At 53.6% G+C, this 19,447-nt stretch overlaps 1 protein-coding gene across 4 annotated transcripts in view; it reads left to right on the top strand.

Moving 5' to 3' along the window:
* Positions 1 to 19,447, top strand: part of Sulf2 (sulfatase 2) — an 85,036-nt gene that overhangs the window by 17,751 nt on the left and 47,838 nt on the right. For all 4 annotated transcript variants that reach the window (XM_087910977.1, XM_087910980.1, XM_087910979.1 and 1 more), the window contains exon 2: positions 5,324 to 5,590. In XM_087910977.1, the coding sequence (XP_087767103.1) occupies positions 5,416 to 5,590 (175 nt within the window). In that variant the 5' untranslated portion in view covers positions 5,324 to 5,415. The remainder of the gene's footprint in view (positions 1 to 5,323; positions 5,591 to 19,447) is intronic.

Genomic DNA, 19,447 nt, shown 5'->3' on the forward strand with positions numbered 1-19,447 from the left:
GAAATAACTTGAGCACCTGCCGGTGTTGGTGACTATGACAGAGATCTGGGCCTTCGGGGAGGGGGGCGTTCTGTAGGGAGATTGGCAGGTAGAATGGCTGGTGCCTGAAGTAGCCAATGTTTCAGCTTCAGTATGCAGAGGTGGAATGTGAGCAAAGACCAGGAGGAAAGAGGTCGGGGCTGGGAAGATATCTGTGTGAACAGCCAGTGCAAAGGTCCTGGGGTGGAGACGGGCCAGGCACGTCCAGAGGCCGTGTGGATGGAGCCACGTATAGGAGTGGGAAATGGTGGAAAGGGCTGGGGCAAAGGTCAGATTGTGTAGGGTCTTGGTGGCCTCTGGGGACTTTAGGGTTTTACCCTGGGTGGGGTAGAGCGCTTGAAGACTTTTCAGTAAGAATAGGCGCTGGGTTTTGTTCAGTGGCTTTCTGGCCGCTGTATGAGCAAAGCAAGGACGGAAGGAGTAGAACCCGCTAGGAGGTTGCGTCACTATCTCGGGGGTACCCTCCTGCCACTGAACACCTGACTTCATATCCAGGAGGTCCCCGGTATGAGGCAGGGCTCTGGCTCTGCTCACAGTTTCTAGGTGCCTCTGCTTGCTTTCTTCTGCCTCCCAGGGGAGTGTCTTCCCAGACTGGTCCCTCCTCCACTCTGACCTTTCATCCTCTTCTACCCTGCCGACTGCATGTGTGTCTCCTTCCTTCTTGTGGGACTTGGAGACCCACAGAAGAAAGCAGCCCACCTAGGCCTTTCTAGGTGCCTTTAATGAGACCTGGGAATTCCCTGTAGCTGTCCTCTGTGGGCCAGGGACCTGCAACCACACCAAGATTCGTTCCCATGTAGAGTGGTACGTGGTTCTGGAAGTGTCACGGTGTCTCTGCGCTCTTGGAACCTTAGGTGTCTCCAGAGATAGTTAGCTAGGCTGGGGTTCCTTTGCCAAGGGCCAACAAGAAGACCCAGGGAGAAGAGAAAGGGCTGGACAGGCTTGGAAGGAGTTGATGGGCGAGATGGCGTGCGCAGTGACAGGACGCTCTGAGCCAGAAGGGGACTCAGAGGCGATGTGTGCCACTGCTGTACCTCCCCTCACCAAGGAAGGGGAGACAGACTCTTGTGCCATTGTTAATTGATTTCTTCTATGTCCAGAGAGCTGGCACAGAGCCAGGAGAAGCCATGGGGGGGGTGTAGAAGGGGGATTCATCAAAAATCGACCCACAGATGGCTCGGCTGGTAGATAATTAGCCCCTCTCATAGCACAGCTCTGGGTTGCGGAACTGCAGACTCCATCCGGAGGGAGGAAGGGCTCCTTGAGACCAGCATGCAGAGCCAGAGCTGGGCCTGCAGCCCAGCAGAGGACATCTGCCTCCACCCCCACTACACTGTTCGCTTTAAAAGGCCCTGGAGAGGGTACCTGCCAACCCTTTGGGCAGTAGATACTAAGGTTGGGAGTCTCTTAGGAAGCCACTTATAAACCTGCTTCCAGAGGGTTCCGTCACGCTGATCAAATCCAGCCTGGGTTTGAACCCTTGTCCGTCCGGAACCTGCAGTCTGGGGAAAGTGATTTTAGCATGCTGTGTTTTCCTTTCCTCATCCACAGCATAGGTATGATGTCACTGGGCAGTCCTGCATGTTAGATGGGCTGGCAGCTGGGAAGCTCTCAGAGTGGGGCTGCCCCAGGCATTACGAGCTGGGAATCTCAGGAGTGTTTGTTCATGTGAGTCCTGGTTGGCCAGCTGCCACTGGAGGCCCTGAAGGGCAACCTGTGGGGATTCTCTCAGGGCTGTCTCACTTCCTGGTGACCAGGTAGCTGTAGAAGCATGCAGGTATATTTCTGGAATTCTCGTTCACCCACAAGTCTGTGCTTCTGGATAGACCCAGCCCTTTGGGAGGCCGACCCTGACTGGGAGTAGTTCAGGAGCCAGCACCACGAGGAGGAGCCCTCTCTGTTCATGTGCGGCCTCCTGTTCCCTCCAGACTGAGTGACGATGTGGGTTGGCTTCACCCGGCACCAGCTGGCATCCTCACTGAGGAGAACAGGGTGTGTGAGAGGGCCCTGGTGGGGAAAGCAGTGCCCAGGGCCACCATCAGCTTTCCTTAGCTCCGTGTGAGCCCCTCCACAGGGAAGGGATGGCTGCTTTCAGTCACACTTAGCTAAAGAGTTTTCCATTCCAGAAATGTGCATTTGTTTATTGATTTATTGTGGTGATGGAAACTGTGACTCCAACAGGAGTCAAGCTTGTGATCCTCCTGCCTCAACCTCCTCAACATGCCACATCACTTGTCTTATATAATGAGGCTGTTTGAAGATGTCATGGACTGAGGAGCAGCCCAGTTTCCAGCTTGTATGTGCACACCCTGGGTTTGATCCCTGGCACAATATAGACCACAGTGGTGCATCCCTGTAATCCAGCACTCAGAAGGTAGAGTCAGGAACTTCAGGAGTTCAAGGTCATCCTCAGCTTCGTGGCGCGTTCAAGGTCATACTGAGACCCTTTCTCCAAAATAACAGAAAACCTGCAGTTGATTAGCAAGAACTACTTGGAGGGCGACAGGAATGGGCAATGTGGCATTGGATGGGAGAAGTTGCCGGGGGTGGGGGTGACAGCTTTGGGGTAAGGAGAGGCACCAGGCAATCAGGAGGGCGAGGTTCAGATGTCCTCTGCTGTCCTCTCTGGATGCCAGTAGGGACAATGAGTCTGTCTTCTTGAATGTCGTGGGAAGAGGAGAACCCACATCCCCAGGTCATGGCAAGAACTGAGAAACCCCTGCAGGAGAGTGAGCACTGCTCAGAGATGGCTTACACTGCAGTGGGAAAGCTCCGCTTCCTCCTCTGGGTGACCTGTCATCTCTCACTCCCAGATGTCTGATCGGGAAACTGAGGCACAGCAGCGTTAAGTGACTAGACAAGAAACTCAGAGGTCTATGCTCTTAACTGTCACTTAGGGTAGCTCAGAGAGGCCACTGCATTTGCTCTTTCTGGTGGCAAATGAGGGTTTTAGTTTGGCAGGGAGCCGAGGTAGCCAGTGTCTGCCCTCTTGGGTGCCACCCTCAGTGATCATGCCAGACTTCGTTTCATTCTGTGTTTCAGTGGCCTGGTGCCGTGACTCTTTCCCCAGCTCTCTGTGGAGCTTGTTTTACAGGCCAGCCCAGGACTTGGGATAGGCAGTGGGAGCCACTCACAGTCCTCTCCTCTCCCTCCCTGCCCCCCATCCCCACCCACCACCACCGCCACCACCACCCAGGGGAAAGGCAAATGCTCAAGGAGACATTGTGCCTGTCAGCCTATTGGTGACACCTGGGTTGGAACCAGGTACTCAGAGCACAGTGGGAGAGATGACCACAGACAGTTAAGAGGTCAGGAGGGCTCCACCAGCAGCAAAGAGAACCTCTGGGGATCTCAGCAGGGAGGTCTATAGCTACCCTGGACCAAGAGACAAGAGGAGGGTGTACCCCATGGGCCCCCAGCAGAACTGCAGCCACTGATAGGGGGCTACTGCCCTGTGTGTGGCAGGGGGAGCAGAAGGAGGAAGAACATCTAAGTCCAGCGGGCCCTTACAGAGGCGGAAGCAGAAAGAGATGGGAAGGGTGAACAGCGCCCATGCAGACCCTCTCTGGGATCTCTCTAGTGATAGCACCATCCAGAGAACCAGCATGGCAGGTTTCTCCCTGGGGGCCCTCGGAAGTATCTGGAGAAGCCTGTGGGTGCCCTAGGCCTCTGAGCTGTGTAGACCCAGGCTGTGGCATGGCCCTCTAGAATCTGGCAGACCCCACTCTGCAGAATTCAGAGTTTCTCAGAATCTCCACTCCTCTGGTTAGCTATTTCTTTGCACCAGACACTGCCCAAGGTCCAGGGGACCCAGGTGTAACCAATGAAAGTGTCATCTCTGTCCTCACGGGCCTGCCCCTCCTGTGTGGGGGATGAGGAGCAGGATGTGTGTGGGTCACAGGAAGTAAGCTCATGTCAAGGTGTGGTGGTGATTGATTGAGGGACATGAAGCAGGTGATAAAATAGCACTTGGATGGGAGCCGGTGGCGGGGGGGGGGGGGGGGGGGGAGGCGGCGGGGGAGGAGGCTGTTGTCTGAGGAGGTGGCATTAGTTAGTGCCTAGACTTGGTGGAGCAGAATGAGCTGTCCAGACAAAGACAAAGCTCTTACCATGATTACAAAAGGCCAGGGTCAAAAAGTCAGGGGGTTGAAATGACCCCATCTTGTCGAGCAACAGACGGAAGCCAGCGAGGATGGAGAGGTGAGTGAGAGCTAGTACTCAAAGGAGGACATTTGAGCACAAGACTGAGACCAGCCAGGGCCTTGAGCCAGCACAACCAGGAGCAAGTACCTCCTCCCCGACTTTTGCCCTACATCTGAGTTGCTGCTAGTACACACAGGGTCCTGCTGAGTCAGGGGATCTACTTGCCATTTTAGGAAGTTCCCTCCGGCCACCCTGAAGGCTAGAACACCCCTGGGCACTCTTACAGCCCTAGGGCTGGTGTGATGATGGTGACAGCATTACCCTGTGGGGCCAGAGGATCCGCTGAGCGCCCTGTTGCTGGGTTCCCTACCGCCATGGTCAGCAGGACAGGCAGACCCCTCCAAGGTCATGGCTGTGGTGGTGTGTCCTGATTTCTTGATGGCTTCCCTTCTCTTTCCTCCCAGCAAAGTGGGTGCTGAGGCCTCTCTGCGGGGCCGCCATTCCCATCGCCCTCACCCACCTTTGCTGGAGGTACAGTCGCCTGGGCTTAAGGATGACTTGAGACTAGTGTGGGACGTGCCAGGTCCTCTCCCTCAGCCTTCTCTGCGGTTGTTGCGTTTATTCTGCAAGTTACCTTGAGAGGAGCCCTTTCACCCATGTGCACATGGCCCTGTCAGGTTGAGTACTTAGCTTGAGTCCTGGGAAAACTGGGGTTTCTCTGTTTGTGGGGACAACGGTCCCAGAAGGCACGTCTAATATAGGAACTGATGGCCACATAGCCCAAAGCATCCCAGCAACCCAAGCCACTTGTTGCTGGGACCAGAAGGGAAGGGCCAGGCAGAAGTGCTATGGCCTGTCCCTTTCTGTGTCTAAATGGATGGGTCAGCCAAAGCTAGGCTGACCTACCTGGGGACCCTCCAGGAGAGTGAGTCCCTGTGGACAGTTCAGTGGCTGATCTGTCCCCAAGCCAACTGTAAACACGTCTCTAGTTTAGCCCACACTGCATTCCCACTGTTCTAGAACATGGGCAAGACTACCCTTGCCCACGATGGCTCTTCTTTGTGCAAGGCAGCGTGCTAGCACAGCGGGGGAAACTGTGATGCCATTACACTGACTCCCATCTATCCCTCTCCTCCTTCAGGTCCTGAGGGAAGAGGGGAAGGAACCCCATCCACAAGACACCACCGCAGCCTCTGCATCTAGGAGGAAGCAACAGACCAGTGAGCCACGCCAATGGCACCCCCTGGCCTGCCGCTATGGCTGCTGTCCACCGCTCTCCTGTCTCTGCTGGCTGGGAGCTCAGCCTTCCTGTCCCATCCCCGCCTGAAAGGCCGCTTCCAGAGAGACCGCAGGAACATCCGGCCCAACATCATCTTGGTGCTCACGGATGACCAGGACGTGGAGCTGGGTAAGTAGCCGAGCTGGCCAGGATACCTGGGGCTCTAGAGGTGACGTGTCCCCACAGTCCCGCAGGCAGTTATGTGGCTTCTAAGTGGGTGTAAGCTTGGGTGCCTCGAGAATGTGGGTCCCACAAGAATGGGGGTCCCCAGCTTCTAATGAAGAGTGGTTCCCCAGTTTCTACAACCTAGGGGTGAAGAGACTGAGATAATTTTGTTCTTGTTGACCACTTTGCTCTCCCAAGCTACTGGGCCCTGGCCTTGGCTGACAACTAAGCCATCCCCGCTCCCTTTCCTTCTAAGCAACTGTCACAGGCTTTTGCTCCCTCTACTACAAGAAACCTTTTTGTAGCACCAATAGGAAACCCCAAAACTGAGGCCACCGGAAGGGGGCTCCAGAGTCAATCCAGATCTATTCTCTGGGGCATCTCCCAGGGATCCCTATTTCTCCCCCCGCTCCCCCCCCCTGCATCTTCTCACTCCGCAGTCACTGTGTGGGTTCCTCCCCTGCTGAACCCACATCCATGCTGCCCCCTAGGAACACTCAGCCTCTGGATCCTCAGTTCTACATCTGCAGACTCAACCAAACACAGATTAAAAACATCAGAAAATGTACCAACATTTCCCCTCCTCACTATGCCCTGAGCGATACAATTGGACAGCTATGCCCAGCACCCAGTGTCGCCGGGCATCTCGGTGAATAACGGGGGTGCAGGCTATTAGCAAAGAGCACAGCCATTAACACGAGGGCCTGAACACCATCAGAACCTGGTCCCCCAGCACTGAGGGACAACTGTCGGTCATAAGCCACAAATGCAAGTGTCCGGGGATGCGACTCAGTTGGGTAGAGCGCTTGCCTGGCTTGTGCCAAGTCCTGGGTTCCATCCCCAGCACTGCAGACACCAGGTGTGGTGACATAGAACTGTAATGCCAGCCCTAGGGAGGTGGAGGCAAAAGGATGAAAAGTTCAAGGTCATCGCTGAATAGGTAGCTAGTAGGAGGCCATCCTGGGCTGCATGAGGCCCAAAAATTAAAAAGAAAAAACAAACAAACAAATAAACAAAAGGAAGCTAGTGAGATCAGTTGTAGTAACATTTTGTTTAATCCCATACACAAACTATACCTGAAGTGCAATCAGTCGAGAAAATTACTTGTGAATGCTTTGCCTTCCTTTACCTTGCTCTTAATGCCTGGCAGGTATGTGACTTGGTTAGGACTGGCCACCTCTCAGGGGCTCCACAGCCACATGTAGTTTGCGATCTTCATACTCATGTGTGATCTCCTTCTCCTGGGCGCTAGCTGTCCCTCTTCATCATCTGTGTTACTGTGCATTGTGAAAATCCGGGGTAAGTGTCCCCAGTGGTGGTGGAGGCGACGCACGTGCAAAGGCCCTGGGACAGGACTAAGGAAGTAGATATGGCTGGAGCCCCGAAAGGGAGATTGACAGAGACTAGGGTTGTGGTAAGGGCTGCCTGTTGCTGAACGGTAAACGGTGGGTTCTTTCCTGTCTGCTCTCTGAAGACATCAGGCTACAGTTGGTGGCAATGAAGGGAATGACTTACAAGGTGGATTTTCGCAACTCACGCCTGTGTTTTAACTACTCAAAAGGGCCATTTGCATAAACTCGAGTCAGCCTTGGCACAGTGGGTGCTGAGAACCCCAAGCGTGGCTGCATGTCTGGGCGTTATCAGTGCAGAAAAAAGCCTGGAAGTGGTGAGAGTTCAGAGATTTATCGACAGCTTGACATACAGGGCACTGGTCTCCTGCTCACTGGGAAGGAGCTCTGCAATACGAGGCTGTGGGTGGGAGCCTGTATGCTTGCAATGGTACCTGGCCTCTGGCCCCTGGGCTCCTTTCTGTGGCTATCAAGCTATTGAAACTAGTGTCATGGCACCTGAGACATCCCACATGGCCACTCAGTCAGGCAGCACAGCTTTAACAAAAGCAATAGGTATTTGCTCTGCCAGGGGCTGGGGCTGGGGGAGGGTGTCTTTGCAATCGGAAATATTGAGGCAAAGCAGCGGGGAGCCACTGGGACCAGACCCATGGGGCATGTGACAATGTGACCACAGTGAGGGAACAGAGGGATTCTGGGTATTCTTCTGAGACAATTGGGTATTCTTCTGGCTATGGAGCCCAGGTTGGCCTTGAGCTCAGATCCTTCTGCCTCAGCCACTTGAGTGCTGGAGCAATAAGCATGAGCCACCACACCCAGTGTCATTCTTAGTGAGGCAACTGGGGGGGGACTGTGCCCTCACCTGAGTGGCCACAGAAATCCTCTGCTATTCTGATGACAGCAGGGGACAAGAGTAGGAGCAGAGGGCTCCCAGTAGGCCCTCCAGGAGCAAGGTGGGTGAGGGTGAAGGCTCAGAGTGGGGTGTGCAGGGCTGTATACAGATATACTTGGATGCATGGGTGTGGGACCTGGGCCAGTAGAGACTAAAGGCTGACTTTCAGGACAAGTCAGGAATCCGTGGATGAGCTGAAGCAGGAAGAGAAGAAACCAAGACTGACTGTAGATACCCATCCCCCCCTCCATCTTGCCATTGGAGAAAGTGAGGCACAGAGATGGCAAACCACATGTCTGACTTACACAGCTAAATTGTGGTGAAACAGGATTTTGAACCGAGAACCGGTGACCTTTACCACTGCTCTGCTCAACCGTTTTCCGGGGTGGGTGATGGGCTGTCCGAAGAGTGTCCATGTTGATGCTTAACTGTCACAAGTACCTTCCCTGGCAGAATCTGCAGATAGGCATCTTAGTGGAAATTTCAGAGAACCAATCAGTGGGGACAGGGCCTCCCATATTCTGTACTACGACAGCTCTCTCCGGCGGCCCTAGATGCTAGAGATTGGTGCCCACCGACCGTCACCTCCCCACAGGTAGTGCCCTAAGCATGCCAAACTGAGTCTTTGTGAGGAATGTGGAGTGGGAAGCAGGTAGTTGGGGGCCTGATGGGCTTTTTATAAACCAGACAGACCCAGATCAATAATGCATGCTCCCCAAAAGCCCAACACATTAGCTCACAGTTGGCCACCACCGGCAAACTGAGGGTGGTCCTGAAAAATTCATCAACTGCTATTTTCTGCTTGTCTATGAGGCGGCTCCACAGGGCCTCTGGCTGGAGGCCTCTCAGCAGAGCTAATCTCGGGCGGGGACAGCTGTCCACTCTCATCAAAACCCAGTGAGAAGAGGGGCCCCTTCTAGCTCATGGTTGCTGTTTGTGTTTACCTTGTTTTTCTGGCATGCCTCCAGTCCCTGGTTGTCACCTGGGAGTGCTGGGTGCTGGGGACTGGTTCCCAGCACATTAGGGAGCGAGGGCATGGGTTGTTGCTGTGTTTGCAGAGCACTGAGGAAGTCTGAAAACACACAGGAACATCAGCAGGACGTGGGGTTGGAGTCACACATGGCATCTCAGTCCTGTCCCATGCAGCGCTGCATCCATGGTGGCCAAGGAGATGCTGGGTTCTGCTAGCGCTGGTCAAGTGAATTGGATATGGGCCAACTCCAGGACATCTCCAGGGCTCAGCTGGAATCTGAGAGTCCAGGGGGAGTCATGTATTGTCCAAACACGAGCTGTTAGCTATGGCTGTTCCATCATAGGTGGCAAAGGTGTGGTGGCTGTGTGGTGCTGTTAGAGGGGACACTAAGGTGCTGTAGGGACAGGTGTCTCATCAGATACGACAGCTCATAAGTGAAGCCAGGCATAGTAGTTTATGCCTGTCACCCCAGCACTCAGGAAGTGGAGGCAGGAGGATCAAAAGTTCTAGGTCAACCTGGGCTGTATAGTGAGAGTTTACCTCGAAAATAAAGTCAGACAGGTACAGTTGCAGCCCATTGGTCTCGGGGGCTTCCTGGAACTCAGTTCAAGTGGTGTGTGGGTATAAACCAGGACCAGCAAATTACTGAGGCAGGGGAATAAAAGGCTCAAGCGTACTTGGAGCTTCAGATGCATTTTGACCCAGGCATGCCCCTCCAGATGTCTTCAGTCTCTATGTGGCATCCTGCTTTCCTCCATGCTGCCTTCAGACCAGCTCACTAAGCAGATGGTAGCATTTCCCACATAAAGCCCAGTACAGCCATTACCCGGCACAGCAACCCCCTGGACTGGGATGGAGAGGAACTGGGCGGGTTTCTCTAAAGGGAACTCGGGCATTGGCTTTGGAAGATATGAGTAAGTCAGGAGGTACTCGGGTTTCTCCCATACACGTCTCTGCAGCAGGATGCGCCATATCTACCGCAGGATGCGCCATGTGGACCACACTGGCTCCTTGCGTCATCATTCCCTGAGCACCTGTTATTAGCCGGAGTACTGAGCAACAAACAAAATCATCAGAATCTTGACCGACACAGGGCTTGCGTTCTAGTGCAGATGCAAACCAAGACAAAGCACATAGCATATGACATGGAACAGTGGTGAGAACAAGAGACAGAAATCAAACACAGAGGGAAGGAGGACCTGTAACTTTATCCAGGGTGATCACATTGATAAAGGGAACATTGGATCAAGAAGGTCAGGGAACCTGTCAAGGGGACTCCTGGGAAGCGCAGCCAAGCAGCAGTAACGGTTGGCACAAAGGCCCCAGGCAGAGACATTCACGGCAGGCTGACAGAGTGGCAAGACAACCTGAGCCAGGGCACAGGAAGTGGGAAGTCAGAGGGGTAGTGATGGTAGCATGGGTCGTGCCAGGGCATAGGGCTCTGAGCCAGAGAGAGGACTTGAGCTTCAGGTACGGGTGGATGCCAGTGGCTAGCCCTGGGCAGGGGAGAGAAACAGTTGGTTTACATCTCAATCTGCGCAGAAGAGACTGCAAATAGAACAGGGCAGGTGTCCAGCGAGGGGTCTACGGCTGTCCAGGCAGTAGAGGAGCCCAAGCGAAGCCTCTGCTGCAATGGTGGGGGGTGCTGGTGCCTCAGAGGCAAAGCCACACCAGTGGAGAACAAGTCCAAGATCTAGGACTTCAAAGCAGTCAGGGTAAGTTGATGGGGATACTCAGTGGCAATAGCAAGGAAGGAGCCATTCCATGGGCAGCCATGGTCAAGTCTGAAGGCGAGGCTTGATTTCTGGGGTTCAGGCGTGGCGTGAGGAGGGTGAGACAGAGTACAACTTCTAGGATTGTTTGCACCTCAGTGAGATGCTGAGGACTTCAGGTCCCCAGCTCTGACATCCACTTCGTATACAAAGCAGGCCTGGGAAAGAAGGGCCTGGCAGCCCAGCTTCCCATGTTCCATCTGGGAAATGAGGAAAGTACGCCCATGCTGCCAACTGATAACCAAGAGATGGATTGGAAGCCCCAGGTTCTCATGGGGGCCAGATGGCAGGCAGCCTAGGACGACACACCCAGATTCCAGGCAGCAGTTCAGGGCGGCTTCATCCACCACCGACATCCATTCCCAGCATTCCTGCCCCCACTTTCCAGCGGAAGGAAGGCATGTTGGATACAGGTTATCTCGGGAATGGCCCGCCCTGGGTTCAAACACCCAAGTGCATTCCTATGAGATTTTTTAGTTCTGTTCATCAACACGGGGTGTGGAGGGGCACGGGATGGGGCAGGGTTCCTTGAACTCTAGAAAGGAAGCATGTCAGAATTAGGCTTGCCTCCTTGGAAAAGAAAATGAAGCTTAACATCGCTTCTTCATCACATAACAATGTCTGGAGGTCGGTGGTCCAGAATTGGTGACATCAAGGATGTCTCCTACGCCCCCAGCTTTCCACTCCACCATCTCTGCTGTGTCACATCTGTCTTCAAGGCCACCTCGTGCTCCGGAACAGCTGCTGGAGCTCCAGCCGCGAGCCTGGCAACAGGAAACAGAGCAAAGGGCAGAAAGGGTAAAACTGTAAGGGCCCAGTCTTTGAGGGCCACACCCAGCAGTCCCAAGGGACATGATCTTGGTCTGTATTCAGGTGTGTGAGGATAGCTCCAGACTCGTTGCTGTACCTTTGGGGTAGTTACTGGAACCCAGAGGCAGAGCTGCCCAACACTGCCATACCCTCTGCCCACACCACAGGGAGGAAGGAGGAGGAATTCAGAGCCAAGCCTCGATTTCCTTCTCTGATCTCCTGCCAGGACCTCCCATGAGTTAAAAACCAGAGGGTTTGGGAGTTTGTTGGTGCTGCCCACTCTCTGGGGACAAAGGATGAAGAGGTCAAAGGTGATTGCTAGCTACATACTGGTCACAAGAGAGACTATTGTGGGCTAGGTGCACTGAGATGGAAGCGGACCCACGGAGATGGAAGAAGAAGACGCAGGCCATGGTGGGCAGCTGGGGTCTGAGCCACAACAGGACAAAGACAAGGGTTCCAGCAGGGACAGTGTCTCAGCAGAGAGTTGTATGCTGAGGTCTGTACAGTGCACAGTGGTTGCCCAGATGGACGGTTCCAGAAAGAGCACTGTGAGCAGGGTGGCGGGTGCAGAGCCCTGTGGCAGACACAGTCTCACCAGGGTCTTAGAGACTGCTGCCCAGGCTGGGGAGGGAAGGCAGAGGAGGGGGGAAGATGTGTAGACCCAAGCGAGCTGTGCATGAGGATCAAGATTGAGGCCAATGGAAGATCTCTAACATGTCCTGAGCAGGTCAGATACCAGGATCCCTGTTTGCAAAGGCTCTACCTGTGGCTGGGGAAGGGCCAGCTTGTGGGTGAGAATGGGAAGTAGGGAGACCCACGGAAGGTGAGGAGGGAGGTGAGGGTGTGCTGGTAATGCTGAGCTGGTTGCTGAAGGAGGACGGCAGTGGACCCTCAGTACTGCCTCTGGGTGGGCAATGCCTTGTGCTAGGCCGGGGGGTTGCAGCAGGCAGGTGGTACGGAACATAGGGGAAGACTTCTGAGAGGGCCTGAATCAGGTCAATCATGGCACTTCATGCAGAGAGAGGGCTAGAGGGTGAACAGTGGCGTCTTAGCTAGGCTTTCTATTACTGTGCTAATGAAACAGTGACCAAAATCAACTTGGAGAGGAAAGAATTTATTTCATCTTACAGCTTGCAGTCCATCATCCTGGGAAGTTGGGGCAGAAACTCAGGCAGGAACTGAAGCAAAAGTCATGGAGGAATGCTGCTTACTGACTTGTTCCCATGGCCCGTTCCCGTGGCTTGTTCCCATGGCTTGTTCCCCTGGCTTGTTCCCCTGGCTCACTTAGCCTGCAGCCTTTTAGGAACCAGGACCACCACCTAGGAATGGCACCACCCACAGTGGGCTGGGCCCTCCCTCATAAATCATCAACCAATAAAATGCTCTGTGGGCTTGCAATCTGGTGGGAGCTTTTTCTCAATCGCTGTTCCCTCTTCCCAAATGACTTAGCCTGTGTTAACTAGCCAGCCACAGATAGAATGAAGGCTTCCCACAAACAAAACTGCTTTGCAGGTGTTGTTTTCGGTGACGGGATAATTGGCTCTGTGACCCTCCCTCCCTTGCCAAACTTGGGGCAGCTCCAGCAAGTGCTATCTCCTTCAATACTTACCTGGCGTGGCAAGATTGCTGTGTCTGAATGTTCCCGGGTAAGCAGTCTCTCAGAGAGCAGGGATGAGTCATGCAGAGTTCACACCCTGCCACACCCCTCTTGGGGGGTCTCTCAGTTCTCTTTCTCCACTGAGAGACCCCCATTGGAGTTTGCTCCTGGAAGCCTACACAGCAGAGCCATAGAGAATGAGGGGAAAATGGACAGCGTGACTCTGGAATTTCATCTCCGCATTCAGCATGGCTTCCTCAGCATCTGCCTGATTGGTTTGGGGGTTTGTGGCACCAGCTTGATTTTGCAATTCCCCAGAGTCAGAAGGGTTCCCTTGACACTGTCAGCCGGGAAAGCACGTCTAAGATGCCTGGAGTCCGGTGCCGTTCATTTGGTTCCTGACTGTGAGCCTGGAGCCTGTCTGGTGTACTCGGAGCCTCGGCTCCCCCCTCCTCCCAAGATATTGCCTCTGGGTGCTACTGGTTGCCCCCCACCAGGTTTCCCTGTCACCCCCTGCCTGGGACAGAGCTATTTGGGGACATCTCATCTCCTAAAGTGACTCCTAAAGTGTTTCTAGGGGCATGTGACCTAAAGAGAGATCCCTACAATATAGACATTCCAGAGACACTTAAAACTAGGTGAGGGTTGTCTCTTGACCTCTGCGACCTCAGGGTGGGACAGGACAGAGGTGCTTCTTGTCCTTGGCCTGACCTTACAGTCTTTCTTCCCCATCTGCGCTGGGGGCGGGGGAGGCAGGTCTTTAAGAATCTGCTTAGTGGTACCCTTCAACAGGAGTAGAAGCAGTCAGGAGGTGGGTGCAAGCTGTGGTTTTTCTAGCCACAACCAGCCCATTCCAGGCCATTGCTACACAGGAAATGTCAAGGGGTTGGTTGGTCCTGAAGGGGTTCATCTGGTACCTACCCATGGGTCCATCAAGAAAGGGTCATCAGTTCAATTTCTCAACACCCCATTAGTGTTTCTAAGTTCATGTGCTGGAGTTTGAACTTGGGACTTTGTGTGTGCTGGGCACAGTGTTCTATCACTGAACCATATCCTCAGCTCTGCTTTGGTTGGTTTGGTTTTTGAAACAGGGTCTCTCACATAACCCTGGCAGCCTCCAACTTGCCATGCAGCTAAGGATGACCTGGAACTCCTGATCCTCCCCGCTCTACCACCACAACCAACACACTCACACACACCACTCACATGCACACACATAGACACACTACATACACGCATACACACACCACTCACACATGGAGACACATAGACACATCACACACACAGTCACACACACCACTCACACACACACATACACGTGGTCACACACACAGACATACCACTCACATACGTACATACATACACACACCACCGCTGGGATTACAGGCACATACCATCACATCTGGCCTTTTTATGTGGTACTGGGAATGGAACTCAGGTCCTCATGCTTGCGCGACTGGCACTCTACCACTACCCATGGCAGTGCCTGGGACCATGATTTCACTTGATTTCACTGTAGTGAAAGGCCCTCATGGTCAGAAAGAAGCATTTAGATTGAGAATATTTGCATGCCCACCTCCATTCCCCCATGGCCTCCAAGCCGTGGTGTTTGGTTTTTGTTACAGAGGAAAAAGCTCACAGTGCCAGAAAGTCAAGTGCCCTGAAAGCCCTCATGATATCCCAGAACAACATCTTGGTTTTCAAAATGCGGGTAGGGAACCACGTTCTGCCTGCACTAAAAAGATGTGCCCAAGAACTCCGGCAGTCCGACTGTGACCTTTAGCTGTGACTGCTCCTGTTAGCCGCAGGCACTGTGGTCTCCACAGAGAAGGGGTCCTTGGCCAAAGGCTCCCACTGGAACATTCTGTGCTGGGTTATCTATGGCTAAGATTAAAAGCCGAGTAGGAAGGCCATGGGCATAGAGGCTCGCCCTCTGTCTGCCTGTGTGCTCAGTCCCTGATCCGGCCCTTGGAAACTTTGAAATAACTCAGAACAAAGACAGCCCTTCCTCCGGAGTCAGCGGAGATAAGCCGGGAGGATAAGGCGATTGGGCCCACCCGGCAGGAGCCTCTCAAGAGGCTCTGTTTGAAGAAACCTGAATATAATGGGGGTTGGAGCTATGGCAGCTGGAACACAGGTCCCGAGAAGCCTGTGCTTCCCATTGTGTCAAGAAGGGCCTAGCGTAGCCGGTCAGAGGGAAAGGTGGGCTTATCAGGACTGGGCTTTCCAGGTCCTTTGAGGTTCTGTCGCCAGAGGTGGACTTTGGCTCTCACTGTGAAGGAGGCAGGTGTCTGCGGGAGAGTGCCTGAAGGAACCCGATGATATCACTTAATTTGTAAGAAATTGCTCTCTGGCTACTGAGGGGAGAAGACGGTGCAGATGACTTAAGTCTACAGCAATAGTCCAAGCAAGCGCTCAGTTGCTCCCATGCAGATTAGCGTCAGGACTCTGAGGTTACTGACTCTGGTTGTGTTTGTCCCCCACCAGTCTACCTCCCACCACTTTCCCAAGGAGGCCCCGCCTTCAAAAACTCTGTTTACCCACGAGGTAGAACAAGCAAGCATAGGTGGGCATCATCTCCTTAGGTACCATCCAAAGTGCCGGAGGGTATTGCATGGGGTGGTGCCTGCTTCACCCCAACCCGGGACAGCAGGCCTCGGGGGAAGGAACTGGACAGGAACTGCTTTGGCACCAGGAATGGCAGAAGTTGGCTCATGTTTTCAATTCTGAAAGTCTCTGGGGTGGTGAGATGGCTCAGTTGTTAAAAGTGCTCGTCACGTAAGCGTGAAGTACGGAGTTCCATCCCCACGTAAAACCAGGTAGCACTGGAGAGGCCAAGACAGAGAAATCATTGAGGTTCACTGGCCTGCCCCAGGTTCAATGGAACGCCCTGTCTCAAAAACAGCTGAGGGCACTCAGTGTCAACCTCCGGCCTCCACATACAAGTGTGTTTGCTGCACACATGTCCACACACATATAAAAGGGAAGGAAGAAATCCTTGGTACTGCTAAGTTCCCATGGGTGGCCCTTGCTCGGACTCAAGTCTTTACAAGAACACATGTGGCTGAGGCTCGGTGCAGATGCCTTGTCTAAGGCCTGGGTTCTCTCTTCAATACTGTAAAAGTAAATACAAGCCAACTCAGCCAGAGACGGACAATCTCCTGTGCTAGATCAACAAACACTCTGTGTGTGTGTGTGTGTGTGTGTGTGTGTGTGTGTGTGTGTGAACTTGCTTCGTAGCTGAGGCTGGCCTCTCATCTTCCTGCCTCCCCCTCTCAAACGCTGAGGTTACAGGCAGATGTCATCATGTCGGGAGCTGGAAGGTGGCTTAGTGATCTGCCAGCCCAGTAGTCCCTGACTCTTGTTTGCAAACTCACTATGCAGTGCATCCAAACCATGTAGCTAGGGCATTCCATCTGTCAGTTTAGGGCCGTGGAGCAGAAGTGGAAGGGGTTCGTCAAATAAAGACTCAGAGTGAAGGAGATGGCTCAGTTAATAACGTGCCTGTCACACAAGCGTGAGACCCCCCAGCATGCATGTGAAGAAAGCAGGTGTGGCACACCTAGGCTCATCTGTAACCTTGTTCAGGGAGGGGGAGAATAGAGACAGGAGGCTCTCATTGCTTGATGGCATCCATTTTAGCCTGTGAGGTTTGAGCTCAGTGAAGGCCCTGTCTGCAGAGATCAGGCGGAGAGCAGTTGAGGGGGACACCAGTCATTTACCTCAGACTTCCCTGTGCCTGAGTGTGCACATGTGCACACACACAGATCACACAAGTGATAGGCTAGGTGCCCCTAGGCAACGTTCACAAGAAGGGCGAGCAGTTACGGGTTGTGGGGACAACTGGCAGTTAGGTGTTTGGGGGCCCTGAAGTTTAAGTCCCGCTGTTGGGGAGGGGAGACTCACACCAGGAGATGTTAGGATAACCTCACCCTGGCGCTGTGTGGTGGGACGGTTTCATCACAGAAAGAAACGATGCCTGTTTTGATCTGTACGTCCCCAGGTTTATGTTGGACAGAGCACATTTGGGTTGGCTGGCCGCTTCACATGAAGCATGAGAGCTGCCCCCTTCCCCTGTGTGTGGCTGTGTCTTCCCAGCCAAGGGCTGTTAGCCCTCTGAGCCATGAGCTCATGTGTTTTCCCATTACAGAAGTGGGTTTTATAGCCCGACACTGGGCCCTTTCAGTAAAGCAGGTCACTGTCTGCAATGGAGCAATAGTGTGTGCTTTTCTGCACAGACCCCTGTGTCATTTTGGCCCTAAGAATTATTCTCCTGTAACTGACTACCCACCCAGCTCTTCCCCAACGGCAGCTGCCAGGTCTGGTGACGGCATGGCGCTCCCAAGGGGGCATGGAAGCCTCCAGAACTTTCAGCTCTAAAACGTAAGAGGCAGCCCCAAAGCCTGTTGATTTTGTGTCAATACAACCTTGGGGGATGCTTCTTGAGCCTCCAGAGAGGGTCTGATGGCTTGTGGAGCCAACTTGGGTCCCCAAATGCTGAGACGCTGAGCCCCTGCCATCAGCTGTTCAGTTCTCTGTTGGGAGGTCTGAACCGTGGAAGGTCCATTCCACCCATGGCACAAGGGATCCATGTCAGAGAAATAATTCAGGAGCGACTATAGGATGTGGCAGTCCTGGGGCTCAGGGCAGTAGGAACTATGGACAGGATGCTGGGGAAGAAGGAAATGTGGCAGACAGCAGCATGGGGCCACAAGCCCAAACCAAGGGGGAGGTGGGAAACAGTGGGCCAGGGAAGAGAGCACATAGCTAGGGGAGGTGCCACTGGGAACCTTTGAGGAAGATGGCATGAGTGTGTGTGTGTGTCTGTCTGTCTGTCTGTCTGTCTGTCTGTCTCTGTGTGCGTGCCTGTATGATTGTCTCTGTCTCTGTGTGCATGTGTCTGTCTCTCTCCTCTCTGTGTATGTGTGTCTCTGTCTCTCTGTGTATGTGTGTCTCTGTCTTTCTGTGTCTGTGTACAGCTTCATGAGTATTGGAAACCATATTCTGTACAGAGTAAAGAATAGGACCAGTCTCTTAGTTGGTTTGTGGACAAAGCAGAGGTCCTGTGGCTACAGAATGGTGAGATGCGGGTTAAAGTGGAAGGGTGCTGGCTACATTCCAGGGGTGCCACCCAAATAGAAAACAGAGATCCTAGTTCTGGGGAGAGGGGCTATCACCTGGCAAGGTCCAGTGGTAGATCTATGCTCCAAAAAGCAAAGGGCAGGCTCACCAGATGGCAGAGCATAATTCAAATGCTGGCCCAGGAGCCTCCAGGTATGGCTGACCTGAGTAGCTGGAGGGAAGGAGGGGCTTCTAGAGCTTGACCAGATGTGGCCCACCGGGTATCGGTGGACAACCAGTGACATCAGGAGTGGAAGACTCTGGCTTGCACCGTGGTGTTTGCTAGGCTTCTGTCCCCTTCCCAGTTCTCATCAGAACCCCACCACTAGCGCCGCGGGGCGGACCCATGTTAGAAACAACAGGCTCTTCCTGCTCCCAGAAGCTGACACTGGCTTCAAGTAGTAGAAGCCAGTTAGGGCCACCTTCCTGTCACAGTTCCACTCCCCGTCCCTGTGCGTGAACAGGTGTGGACAGCGCATTCCCCTGGAACCACCCAAAGGGGAATCTCTGAGGGTCAGTGAGAAGCCTTGTGGCATCCCATCAATGCCAAAATAAGAGATCACTTCTGTCCCCAAGGGGCTCTTGCTAAAGCCAAGAATCAAAGGCATGGGGACCCTGCACTTCCCCTGGACACCATCACAAAGACTTGGTGAAGGTGACATTTACCATTCTGCTCTCATTGGCCACCCTCCCCACTCCGTGGTCCTACCTGTCACTAGCTTCACTTCTGTTCAGAAAGGGAGGCTTTGAAAAATAACTTTGCATATCATATGTGCTGAGCAATAGACAGCCAGCCCGAGACATTGCCCCATGTGTTAGAAATTCCAATCATGGACACTGCTCTCCACCCCAGGGACAGGCCAGTGGTCCCAAAGCTCAGATCAATTAGCAGGCGACAACAGAGGCTTTCAGCGCCTGATCTGACATGTGATCTGACGTCCATTGCAGAGTGTGCTGCGGAGTGTGGCCAACTCCAGAGCTCCTGATGTGTTTGAGCTAAAAGTCAGAGCTTAAAACCCCACTGTGTGCCTGGCATAGTGGCGCAGGCCTTTGATCCCAGCCCTCCAGAAGCAGAGGTAGGTGGATCTCTGAGTTCGAGGGCAGCCTGGTCTACAGAGCAAGTTCCAGGATAGTCAGGGCTATACAGGTGGGGGATGTAGCTCAGGTGGCAGTGTTTGCCTAGTGTGACAAGTCTGTGGGTTTCATCTACAGAACAGTATAAATTAGGAACGGTGACGGAGGCCTATAATCCCAGGACTCAGGACACGGAGGCAGGAGGATCAAAATCATCTTTCACCATGGCA

Source organism: Myodes glareolus, chromosome 10 (genome assembly GCF_982192425.1).
Source record: "Myodes glareolus chromosome 10, mMyoGla1.1, whole genome shotgun sequence".
Classification (NCBI taxonomy): Eukaryota; Metazoa; Chordata; class Mammalia; order Rodentia; family Cricetidae; genus Myodes; species Myodes glareolus.